The sequence below is a fragment of the Phyllostomus hastatus genome, unplaced genomic scaffold (assembly GCF_019186645.2).
Source record: "Phyllostomus hastatus isolate PE091 unplaced genomic scaffold, TTU_PhHast_1.1 phas_contig_65, whole genome shotgun sequence".
Classification (NCBI taxonomy): Eukaryota; Metazoa; Chordata; class Mammalia; order Chiroptera; family Phyllostomidae; genus Phyllostomus; species Phyllostomus hastatus.
In genome coordinates this window covers 6117683-6131484 of record NW_025333932.1, presented here as the reverse complement: position 1 = coordinate 6131484, position 13802 = coordinate 6117683, and the positions used below count along the sequence as shown (strand labels likewise).

Sequence of the window (13802 nt, the reverse complement as noted above, 5' to 3'; positions counted from 1 at the left end):
TGAAGCTATAAACCTGGCAAGGTACATAACTAATGATTACAGGCAACTCACACATGAGTGTTGTTTAATCAAACTATTGAATGAAGACTAAGTTTGCTAACTCCTCTCAGGCTGCCCTGAAGCCCTTAACTGCTTCCTCTATGGAGTTAATTCAGATTTGAATTGAAGCCCAAGTGTTTTGATTATCAGCTTAAAGAGAAAGTCCCTTCCAGTAAACTCTACCCTGTTTGTCTGCATTTACCACTTCATCTGGGAGCATCGCACCAAGCCAGACTGTGCTGAGAAGCTAATAGGGATGCAGAAAAACAGTAACTACTAACCGAGTCCAGGTGCCAAGGAAGCCGCTGTGGCCGGATCCAGCTGAAAGGGACTGATCATTAGCTGGGGGTCGGCAGGGTTCTCCAGCTTCATCCCAGTCAGGCCTATGTTCTGGGCCAGGTAGTACTGGTAGAGCTCTGCCTCCGCTGGGGCCAGGCCAAGGTGTAGGTTATGCTGAATCTGCTTCATATTCTGCTGCAAAAGCATCATATTATGCATGTGCTTTTCGCTGGTCATATGAATCCGGAGGTTCCTTGCAACATTGGTTTCATAGTCACAAACCTCACACCGCCAGGTGGGTTTCTGCTTAGGTTTAGACGGAGAGGGTGTTCCACAGCCACTGAGGCTGGTGTTGGGGGCTGGGGTGGAGTGGCCAAACACCTGATCACCATTGCCATTTTGGAGATTCTGAACATTGTTCAGGTGCTTGTCGGACTGCATATGAATACTGAGGTTGCCTTTGGTAGTGGTGGAGTAGTTACAAACCTCACAACGGAAGGGTTTATAGCCACATGTGTAGCTCTCACCCCGGGCAAGCCTGGGGTGAGGCTGTCCAGTCTTACAATAAACACAGGAGCCACCAGGCTCGGGGTGCTTCTCCTTCATGTGGGCCTCCAAGGTCTGCTGGTATTTGTAGTGCCAGTTACATTTGGGACACTTGAGGGTTTTGCATGAGTTCCTTGAGTGCATCATAGTCATGTGACCACCTAGGGACCTCGAAGATCCCAAAACCGTGTCGCACTTTGGACACTCGATGCCACTGCCAGGTGAGCCATCTCCTCCAGGCCCCGGGGTGCCAGGAGCACTGGGGGCAAAGCCATGCTGGTGAGGAGGAGCTGCACTGTCCTCGTCCCCCCGGCCTATTTCACTGGGGGGAGCAGCCATGAGGCTGTCTTTGATGGCACCAGCTTCTGCGAAGTCCTTGCCACCAAAGCCGTAGGCAGGAGCCACACTGCCACTGGCTCTGACAGCAGCAGCCTGCTGCTTCTTTTCCACATCATCGGAAACTGTGGCAGAGGAGGACGAGGTACCCTTTTCAATAAATTTTAGCACACTGGATGATAGAGGAGAAATGCTTTGGTTTAAGAGAGGGAAATCTTTGTGACCAATACTATCAGTGAGTTCTCCTAGTACTTCCTCGTCATCAAGTTCATTGGAATAGACATCCTCCTCCTCCTCATCTCCCACATCAGGGGGCTCGCTCTTGACAGGGCATGACCCTTCAGGGTGCACAGCGGTGCTCTCTTTCGGCCTTTCACAGTTGTTCTCTTGGTCTTTGCTCTCTGACATCTTGCTCGACTCAGAGGATGGGTGGCTGAGGGAGACAGAGGTAATCGGGGTGTTCACGACTAAACTAGACAGCCCCCCCAGGGTCACTTCAGCCTTTGGCATTGGGTTGATCCCCAGCGGCTGCTCTGCAGAGCTCGATGTGCCTGAGCTGCCTTTCAGGAAGGCAAAGCCAGCCGGCAGGGAGTCACCATTTTCAACATGAAAAGCGCTCCATAAACCACGGAAGGTCGGGTCGGGTCCTATGAGGTTTGTAGTAGAAAAATGGGGATAAACAGAAGTGGATTTTTTTGGTTCCAGAAAGCTTATAAGAGGTTCTTTGTCTTTGCCAATCCCCTGTATTATGGCGGAGATGCATTTATTACTGAGGAGCTTCTGCTCCTCGTCATTGAGGGTCATCCGATGATCATGCACAGCATGGGTTACAAATGACCTGATATAACCGAAAGACAACTTGCACAAGAAACACATTAAAACAGGTTTCCTTTTCCCATCACTAACACAACCATCGAATTTGGACAAGTCCACATTGTTGGGGACATCTTTGGACACACAGGAGTTTTTGGCTGAGCCATCACTGGTTAGATAGTCTTTCTCTCTCTTGTGTCGGAGATCATAGACACGGAAACTGTGCAACACAGGACCAACTCCTGCTAATGCTGAGGTATTTGGGAAAGCCTGATCGGCTGTAAATGGTTTCCCGAGGGATGAAGCAATATGAAAAGTGTTGATGATCTGTGGGTAGAAAGACAGAGGTGCAGAAGCGGCCTGATCACCCTTCTCTCCAGCGGATGCCAGGGAGTCCAGGAACATCGTTGTGGAGAAGAGTTTCCTGTTTGCCCCAGTCTGTGCATTCTGCCCACTTTCTTTGGAGTCCTCAATTATATATGCTGACCCATCAGGCTGGTAAACAATTTCCCCAGTGAGATTCTCCACGTCACTGTCCTCTAACTCACTGACTTCGCTCTCGTCGTCTTTCAGGGCGGGCAGGCGGGCGTTCGGGCAGTGGTGTTCCATGTATTTCTGTAAACTGGGAAAAGAAGTGGCACATTCGTTGCAGGGTATCTCCTTGGCTGAGGTGACCTGAGTGGCAGCGGCATGCTCGATGCCGAAACCCAGCAAGACTTCACTTTTGCATTCCTCCGTTTTCAGGTTGTCATCTGTGGAGCTGTTTTCCCTGTCAGGCTCCATCCCTGCAACTTTCTCTGGCACCTCATTATCAAGTTGTGTCGCTGCACATAGCTTTGATGTGCTCTGCCCATTTTCCTGCCTTGAGATAGGAGGGGAGTCACAGGTTTCCATGGCAATTGCTACATGGGGATCTCATTTCATCCAGCCTGTCAGGGACCTGGATAAAAAATAAGGTGAGAGAAGGCATTTTTATTAAATAATGACACAGCTCACTAATAGCCCATCACTAATTTACAACAGCTGTAAACTTGACTATCTAAAAAGGTGAGGGGAAAAACAAAACCAGCACACCTATCTGTCACAGGCAGACTTTGTGTAAATAGAGCAAAATAATGCAGATAGCTATCACAGGCATGGTTGACATCCTAGGTATTTTTGAAATTGCTATGAGCATTCATCATAAACCTAAAATATATATCAGTAATCTATATCTTTTTAATTCCTATTTTCTAAAAACACATATAATATATGTAGAGGCTTTAAAACCACCTTGACCATAATGGAAATGGCTTTCACATATGAAGGCAGGAATAAAAGAACAATGCAAATAACTTGTAATTTTTAATATTTAGATTTTACTTTATCAGGCAGTGCCTAGAAGGGGGGGAGTGGGGAAGGGAGACCAACTATATAGGAAACTTAAAATTAGAAATATTACAGTCATAGGCAGCACAGACCACACTCTTCTCCAGTTTTCATTTTGCCCGTAAATCAGCTTACTACAAATCTTCCTTGTGAAAAAGCTCTCAGCAGGTATCTGGCTGGCCCTGATGAAGCACCAATCACAATTCTTCCCCACACTTCAGTCACTTCAATGGGCAGCAGAACAGAAATTAATATTTACTGCAACCAGTCCTATCATCCTAGGGGACAATCACATTCACTCCATTTTTTTTTCACTGCAATATGTAATGAACACCATTTCAAACACCATTTTGATGTTATCAATCCTGGTGAGTTGCTTATCTCTCAACCATGCCTCAATCGGCACCTCCCCTGGCTTAACAAATCATATGCAAGAAATACTGATGAAAATCCTTCAATCTTTTTTTAATTTAATTTTTAAAAAGTTTTTTGCAGCCAGCCATCTTAGGCCATAAACTCCCTTTGTTGAGAACAAGGTACACTCTCTGAAAGCCATCTCACATTCCAGCAGCAGGGTCAGGCACCAGGGGAAAGTTGAGCATGCACTGGTAAAAATGTGTTCCCCTTCTGTGTATGTATGTGCACATGTGCCTGCAGCCCTCAGCTACTGTAATAGCAGCTTGATTACAGCTTAAGCTTCTCTGAGTCCCTGCAGATCTCTCAGTTTGCAGAATGATGGCACTGTACACAACCGTTGAGTGGGCTGAAACTTTCGTGTTTATTTTCAGCCTAGGACATAGACTCTGTCTCGGTTTTATGAAACAGGTAAGCAATCTCTCAAATCTCACAATATGAGGGACTCATAACTTCAAAGCAACTAGCCCCTTAATGTAAAAGTATCAACATTTCAAGTAGGCTGATGACTTTTGATAGAAGAAAGCTCAATGTTGCTGTATTCTATTATATATTTTATTGGGTAGGAAACACATGCAGTGTCTCACCCTGGATGCCCTTACATTTATTACATAGATTTCAACAGTGGCAGGGAGCTAAGAAGAAAACAAAATTCTGGTCTCACCCATCTTACTAAGCATTTTAGAAATTCCTTATGAAAAGTTTTTATAGGAAAAAAAAGCCTCATTGAAGGTCACTGGCATATTAAGTGTGAGGAATAACTTCTTAATACTCTCTTGACTGTAATCAAATTTAATCTTGGCAGCTAAATCAGAGAGGAAGTGATCAGTGTACATCAAAAGATCTGCAGAGATTAAAAATGAAATCAAAATTTGTTGTGGTATCTGCCATAGTTAAAATGACATTCTAATTGCTCACAAATCAAACATCACAAAGCTTAGTGTGTAATTTTAATCATTGATAAGCTCCAGGTTAATTATCTTCATGGCATGCATGCAGCTTTTAAAACCCTCTGAAATTATCTGATAACCATAAGCATGAAAACCTAATGATTTTCTAATTAGTCCACAAACATAATGTTTACCTTTGCATTCACCAAATTGGCACAAACAATGTATACATATGGAGGGCAGCCAAAATGCCCCAAACATAATCTCCTGCTAGACTGAAAGAAGTGAGGAAGGCAGTAATAATACAGTAGAGATTTGGAGTAAGAGCAAGCTGGTCAATAAAATTAAATTAATGATCCTGAATTAAAATGTGAAATTCCAGCACCCAAGGTGTTTTTTTTCTTTCCTGTGATCAGATAACTTAGTCAGATTTGTGGAAAATGATTTACCTTAATTATAAAAGTCAGAAAAATTCCCAAATATTTTACAGCTTTGTAAAGCAGTTTCTGAGCTTTAATTTTAAAATTCTGTTTTGCTTATACCCCTACAACAGTTCTCAGCCCACAAAAAAAAAAAACTTGCTGGAATTATCACACACATGCTGAGTACATCTCAAAGAGAGATCTGTAATGTGTACTTAATAATTTTGGCCGGATGCTGAATGAGCTCTGCAAAGTATCATCTCGATATTACTCTGTATGGTGCAAAGACTATCTGTTTATTTAACCAGAAGTAACTTCCAAAAATGTGACAACGTTGTTGCCATGTAAAAAAATTACGAAAACCACACTAAAGAATCCATCACAGGTCAAAGCAAAATGGTAGGATACATTTTGTTAGAGTATTCCCACATAATTTTACACAAAATTGCCTATCAATTTTTCTCAATAAAGTACACATTAATCAGAAGCTAAGTCAAATATATGTTTTCTATACAATCAAATTTACATTTCATTGAAAAAGCAACAATGAAAATCTATCTGAATTGATAGTAATATATTGCCTGATTTGTTTTCATTCATAGGTATTGACTACTACCATGATAATGTTCACCAGTATATTTTGATGAAATCACTTTAGTTTGTGAAGTTAAAAAATTATTTAGATCAATATGTACAGTGACAATGTCCATATATTTTACATATTGATATGATGCTAAATGACTTCACCATCATTGATGTCAGAGAAGAATTATTTTCCCTTTATCAATGGGACCCATTTAGGAAATTTGCACTAAACTTTTATAAGTCCCAGCAAAAAGACCACAAAGACAACCATTTAACTTGAACCACAGAATTCATTCCAAAATGACTGTGTAACAAGCAAAGTCACTATAAAAGTTGCTTTACCATTTAATCTGGTTTCTACTTGGTCTTCACCAATATCTATTTTCTATAGCCAAATATTCTGTGTATAAAAATCCCCAAGGTCCTCAAGAAATTCCAAATAAAAAAAGAGGTATGTTAAATGTTAAATTCAGAGCAATACATACCTGCTGGTCTGCTTAGAATATGAGTACACATATTTTGGGTATTCTCAGTAATGCACATAATTCATGCAAATCCTTTTTTCAAAACTAATGCACAACACGCAGAGAAGAACTTTCATTGCTCATTCTGCCTTGCTTTCGTCTGCTGCCTACACTCTGCCCAGCCAAATGACCAAACCCACCTACAAGCAGCCCAGCTAATGAAAGGGGTACTTTCTGAACAATAGAAGAATTCCTTTGCATTCAGAAAGCAGAGTTCCCATTAGAACCCAAAATCAGACAGGCCAGTTTTACCTCTTTTCTTTTATAAAAATCCTGAAAGTCTATTTATTGACATTTATCACATGAAATACCTCAGTTTTATAATTGAGATTGTCCCAGCCCTCCTCTCTGGTCCAGTGAGACAGTGTTTGTGAAATGATTAAAAAGAACGTGATCTGATCAAGGAGACAGCATAATGGGAAAGGAATGCTAGGTTAGCCTCTGCCAAGTGCTGGGAAAAAAGACATGGGCGCCCCTCTGCCTATTGTTTTTATTCTCATCTGCTCTATAGCCATCTCCTAACACTCTGAGTCTTTATTTACTCAAGTTAAAATGAGTTAAAAGTTGTCCACTTACAAAGTAATGTGGTAACAAGTTTCAAATCCAAATAAGTAAATAAATAAATAAATATCCTTGAATTATATCAAGTTTCCAAAAGGTCATCACTGTCTCTGCTGTGGCCTTTTCCCCATTCCAAATCCTCTATCAATATGTCATAGTGAGTTAGGCAAAGACAAAAGAGAGGTGCAGTGTGAAAACGGCACATATATCTAATCCTGACAAAGCAATGAATGGATCTTCACAAGTATAATTATACTTGTTTATTTGTTGCCACGTATAGAGAACTGATGAAAAAATCTATCAAAGTGGTATTATGCAGACACCAAGACCTTCTTTTCTTTGGTTGCTAAAGATATTGAGGCTTAAATTCCTTATTGTTAAATTCAGAGGAAAGAAAAAAGTTTTTAGCTGGACTTTTTTTTTCAATAGTTACTCACAGATCTTTTGTGTACTAGGCTATATTAGCTCACACCACTACCTCATTTCTACCCGTGTCAGAATTCATAATTATAAAGTACTGTACAGAAACTTTTAAAGGGTGTGGCATGCTGACCAAGGGAGGAAGGCCTTTTTCTCACAGCCTCTCTTTTGATATATCAAACACAGGTAAAGTTACATCAGGGTGCAATTTTGATCTCAGTCTTTAAAGTTGGATCTGGTGGTTTCCTTTACTCAGCTTTCTCTGCAATTTGCTTATTTTAGTATATGTTCAGTATCTCATCAATTATTGTATAACTTCTTTCCCATTGCAGCATTAAAAATGTTAGCATGAAGAAAGACAAATCCAAGGATGTCCAAGGATTGAAAATATGAAGTAAAAAATTCTAAGCTGAACTATTAAGGAGCCATTGTGTTCCAATTGTCACTAAATCAAATAACTTCGCAAAAGCCCATTTTTAGAGAGGGTGGGGGTGGGGAGTCAAATAAGCTTTTTTATTTCCTTGCAGGATAGAAATATATCAAAGTAAATGCAATGTGCATAGTTAATGTTTGTGAGCTTTACAATTTAAAACAGAAAAGCTGTAATTTTTCTTTGCTGGCAATCTGGAAACACTCTGGAGTTAATTACAGCTGATTTGGAGTGAACCACACAAACAAAGACCAGTCTATGTCCAGACAATTATGCTGCTTTAACCAGCTTAGAGCTTCCTGCTGATGCTCCAGGGCTCCTCTGCACACCCTCCACCTTCCCAGCACAAGGGAAAATGCTTCTGCAAGAAGGAATTAATGAAGAGAACTGCACAAGAATGTGTGACGACCTCTCTTGACACAGCAAAAACTTTCTACCCATGTGACAACAAAGGGGAGAAGGTAATTAAGTTTGAAGAGAAGGATGTAACCAAATATATAAAGCATTTAAAACAAGCAAATGTTTAAAGAGGGAAAGTTTCCCAAGACAAACATGAGTGTGCAAATCAACTTAGTCATTTTCCCCTCCTTTTTCTCATTAAGATCTAAATTAGCTATCGAATGCAGATTTACTTTCTTCTCCATAAACAGAATCTTTGTGATGGATATCCAGTGGTCTCCTTCTCTCTCATTCTCTTTCTCATTTTTTCTCTTCCCACCCTCAATTTCCCGCCTCTTCTCACTTATCTCTAAACCTTCATGGACTTGCTATGACAATGACACATCCTTAAACATATATGTCACAACTCTGAAGAGTCAAGATATACTTTGCCTATGACTTCTGTACTTCTTAATTTGATTAGTTAATTTGATTCTAGGAAATAGGAATTTTACTCAGTTTTCCTCACAACTTTAATCAAACTCCAGTTACTTTGCTTCAAGAGAAATCAATAAACTCTCCTTAACCAAAGTCCACTATTCTATGACTCATGTTATTTGTTTACTTCAGGAAAAACTCAAAATCACTGACCAAGATGGACCCAATACTTTATCCTCTGTAAACAAACTTTGGTACTTTTAATCAATAAAGTTGATTTCTAATTTTCTTATTCATTCTAATTGAAAATGAAGAATTTGCATTGGTGTGAGACAAGGGCATGAGTTGTAATCATGTTCAGTGCCTCGGATTCCTTCTCTGATACTGTTTTGCTAGTATTCCAGCTGACATTGGGGCTTTGTGGTGATTGCTTCATTAAAGGGTAAGGATGTCCTAATCAGCTAAAGCATTACTAGAAAGCTGTTGTTTGCTAATACTATGAGAATATACCAGCTTTCTTTTTTTTTCCCCTTTCTTTATAGAAGAAGATATTTCTACATGTCAGTTACCCAGCCCTACCTCATTATCAATCATCTTCCTTTGTCTCATCTAAATAAATATTAATCTATAAATTGATCAAGTATTATATTAAAATACATATAAATAAAGTCTCTGGAAATACTAAAAGGCTGTATAAATTGCACTCAATTTTACAAACCCTTTCCATAATGGACAGAATCATTTTTCCCTCAGGAAAACTTCAATCCTGACTATATTTGAAAGTTCTAGTAAATAACATTTTTAAGTATAAAGCTTAAACATGGAACCCTTTAGTTTTCCTTGGAAAAACATGGACTACTGTTTCAATCATTTTTAGAAATTTATAAATCATAGTTGCCATGTTTTCCATGTGTTTATATTTTTAGTCTTTAAAATGCAGTTGGTTAATCTGTCTGGCATGACACACAATCTAAAAGTGTTCAGTTGGTAGTATTTTTGAGTTGTCAAATAGGAACATTTTAAAAATTCATCTTAATTGTTTTTAAGGCATATATAACTATGGAATATTGGGCTTTTTGAAAAAGATTTATCAGACTAGTGAAAACTGTTCTGCATATATATTTATCTTATATATAATGTGAAGACAATATATTCTAACAGACACCTGTATTTTCACCTTCTTTGCCTATTCATGTATAAAATTATTGGTCTACTGACAACTGACTATTTAAAAGAGAAAATAATTGTATAATTATTTGTATTTCATGATTCCCACCAATATAATCTCATAGAAAATATAACAATAAGTGCAATAATGTAAGTACATTCTTATTATTTCAAAAAATGTCATTCTTTGCAGGCTAAACCTACCATAATTATTTTCATAAAACTAATCACAGGTCAGCTATTCAAGCAATGATTTCAAAATAATTTTAATGAAGATAGTTATATGCATAATGTTTAAATCCCTGTTACATAGCAGCTAGGAATGAACAGCCAGAGGGGAAATAAAGGCAGGGCCCTCGCCCTTGCAATCTAACAAAGAACTTAATACAGGAGTTTGGAAGCAAAGGAAGACCATCTCACCCACTAACTCAGCAGTCCTAAACTTGGTTCAGTAAGATTGCCAGACATTCTGAACAACACAACAATACTATGACAGTGTGTGTGTTTTGGGGTGGGGAGGTGGGAGGTACTTGAAAGTCTGTGTGTATCATCACCACTAGCCTCAGAAAAGAAAAACCTTGAGACTGTGTATTCATTCCAAGGCCTGGAAAAGGAAAAGGAAGGGAGGCCCACAGTGTCTGAAGAAAAAGTTCATAAAATAACTTTGGTTAATTACCTGTTTCCCATCATCTATACAAAATGAACAAATAGAGTTTAGAGAAAGATAAAGATTTAGGGTAATAAACCCCCACACATACCTATGTTTGGGCTGTCATGTCTCCCCAGGGGGAAGCTGGCATTACCTTTACCTGTCAATCAATGTATAACTCCCTCACTCACTCTCTTGCCACACAGGGGATCCCTGGCCACCCAGCCTCTGGCTAGGAGGATCCTGGCCATCCAAGTGCTGGTCACCTGGCCTCTGGCCACTCTGCTCTTGCCACTCTTGCTTTTTCTCTCCCATTATTACTTAGCACTAATAAAATTTTCCTGCAAGCGAATATACTTGCTGATCTGTAATTCTTTACTGGGTCAGCAAGAAGAACTGAGTTTCTCCTGTAACATCCCTACCAAGAGCCTTTCACTATACAATACTTTTAGAGGTTTCCAAATAGAAGCCTCCTTTTGTATCTCATGTAAATATTTTAATTTATTTTATATTAAAAACCACAGTAGGACTGACATGATAGAGAACATAGTAGAGTGCCAAGTTTTATTCTGGATGACTTTATTGGAAAGTGTATGTCTGATCCTAAAATTAGTTGGTTATTTCATTTCTATTATGGAGAGACTTTTGTTCAGGTTGTATATGTACGTGTGTGTTGGGCCTGAAAGTTAATTTGACTGCTATCCATAAGTGAAGTAAGCAATTCAGTAATTAACTTTTGTGTTTTAAATGTATGAACTTTAATTAGATTTCATTATAAACAAACAAACGTCAACCATAATTATAAGCTCCTTGGTTTACCCACATATTATCCCTTTTCAAACAAACTTGATGTCAGACAAATTAAAATCAAGCAGCCAGCAATTTTGAGTTGAATTCTACATGATCTGCTGGTAACCTGATTACTTTAACTTCAATATCATTACAGGAAAAGTATTTCAGGGAAAATAATGACAAGAATTCCAACTGGAGACAAGCTTAATTGTATTGATTCAAAAGATGCCTGTTCATAGGAACCATGTTGAAGGAATAATGTTATCTCAAATCTACAGTTTCTATTAAAATAAAATTGTCCAGCATGAAAGAGGCAACTAAGATTGGTACCGAAAAAGAGATACTAAACTGACTAAATAATTATCAGGGCCCAATTATCTTATACTTTAAGTAGCAAAGTATCAGTGAGGAGCAACCACCAGGCATAAGGTTTGCCGGTTTATTTACTGACTGGTGTATCTATTAAGGACCAAGAACAAGTGGCACTGTCAAGACATAATGAAGGTAAATGATTAGTTAGCACCAAGCCTGAACTCTTCTTCAAATGCAATGAGTTAATTAAAGTATACCATCAACATCAACCAAAGCAGGATGTTGATCAGGTTTCCACATTAAGTGCAAACAGACAATACTTGCCAGCAATTAGTGCAGCTATCAAATAACATGCAATGATAATTATACATTTAAAACAGCTAAAGACCTGGGGGAAAAAACTAATCAGCCTCTTTGACGACAAATACTCAAAGGGTAGGAAACAGGTATCAGATTATTTCACTTTAACACTGTAAAGGAATAGAATTAAATAAGAGAAGGTTGTATGGGTACATTATCCAAAAAAGAACAGTATTCTGGGTCCAAAATGAAATAAATCTGCTAGTATTAGTCTATCAAAGATAAGGACTTCTGTAGCTAAAGAAAATAAGTTACTTTTCAGTTAGTTTCAGAAGTCTATGTAAACAAAGTTGAGCCTCTTGGTTTTGTGCAAATTCAACAGTGCAACAAATATTGCACCATAATTATTGTAATTTAAATTAAGCATTAACTTTCACTCCAAGATAATGTCAAAACTACTTTTTGCCTGAATGTCACCTTTGAGTTCTTAAATATTATCCCTCTGAAAAGATTTTAGATGTTGGGATGAAAATTCTGTTAATGCAGCTAAATTGAAAACAAAAGCCTTTCTACAAACTATGTCAATCTTTCCTTGATGCCATGCAGATACATGACTTTGACCTTGCTGAAATCAATGGACCTGCATAAAACACATTCTTTAAAATAATTTTAGTTAAATCACCTCTTTCTTTTCCATTTCTGGCCTGCAGCCTAGAACAGGTTCCCAGAAAGGTACCCATCCTTATGACTTCTATCTCTCCATTTTCCCAACTAATTCTGTTATGCTAAGGATTTGTACCCAGGATTACCTAATCTTGACATTTCCCTGGAGCTAAATCTAAGCCAGGGCCAACTCCCAGCACAAAAATGTCTCCCTCCAAAAGCCCTTTCATCCCTTCAGCACTCATATCCTCATTGGTCCTGGCATTTTCACCTCATCCATGACAAATGAGCTGATGACTCTGACGTGACTGCACAGGAGGATGGCTTTATCTACAGATATATCATCAACTCTCATCACCCTCTGCTAGTATGGCTCTTCTGGTATAATGTGTTGTGAATATTTGAGGAAATATTTGTGTAAATACATGCACTTTAAGTCGTAAGAGACCAACTTCATCAAAAGTGGAAGAAGGAAGTCAGAGTGGATAAGGTCAGGAAAAAGAAAGACTCACAGTCACTGAATGCTGCTTTGGGGATTTAAGTAACACTACTCAACCTCTGCCCCACTGCAAAACAGCCAGCTGATGGTCTCTTAAAGGTCTCCACCCCTCACCATGAGTGGCAGGAGCAGAGCAGAATTTGTGAAGTAACACAAATAAATCCTCTCAGATAAACATAACTAAGCCATCACAAGACTATTTCTTTGTTTCTACCCCAGCTCGGGACATACTTTAGAGCCCTTAATTTCCTATGTTATTAAATCTCTCTAAATTCATTTCAGTGGAAGGAAGGATTGTCAACACCCATTTTACTCCAAAATGATTGTATTCTTCAAGTAGAAAGAAGTAATACTTTTCTAACTGATATTAAATGTGAAACTCTTCAAGCTTCAAAGAGAAGGGAGAGTGAAGCATTTCTATTTAGCATAAACATTACCCATAGGTTAAGTCAGAACCCAAGTTCCAGTTCCATCAATCTAGTTATGCATACTACGGAGGTGACAGGCCAGATACTTGTTATACCTTCTTCTCTCAATTCATCTGAGGACACCCAGCCAATCCGAACCCACTGTAGCATAACAGACCTCAGGAAAAGAGGTCAGGCTTTGAGGAAAGTGCTATTCACTCTTGGATCATGCAAGGAGCTCTTTATTCCTGTTCTTATTGGCATCCATCCCCCTTACTAGAACAAGAACAAAGCCAAGTGCTTGTGTGAGGTTTATGAATAAATCAGAGGTGAGCCACTTTAAGTGCGGCCCACGATTTCCCTGTTGACAGTGAGCACTTAAACAGGCTTCTATGACCAGCAATTTCTTGCCAAGTGCAATGATTCCTAATCTGTACCCTGCTTCATTCTGAGAACTAAATGACCCATCCCATTTTTCCGCAAGTTTTCACTTTTCAGGCAATTCTTGTCCTATCTCTAGCAGCTTAGCTTTTCAATCCCAGAGCAAGCAGACTGTCTTAGGACCATGAT

General features: G+C 39.0%; 1 protein-coding gene across 1 annotated transcript in view; it reads right to left on the bottom strand.

Moving 5' to 3' along the window:
* The window catches only part of ZFHX4 (zinc finger homeobox 4), a 183286-nt gene that overhangs the window by 157157 nt on the left and 12327 nt on the right, over window positions 1-13802 (bottom strand). The window contains exon 2 of the mRNA XM_045849478.1: window positions 321-2953. Coding sequence (XP_045705434.1) covers window positions 321-2907 — 2587 coding nt within the window. The 5' untranslated portion in view covers window positions 2908-2953. The remainder of the gene's footprint in view (window positions 1-320; window positions 2954-13802) is intronic.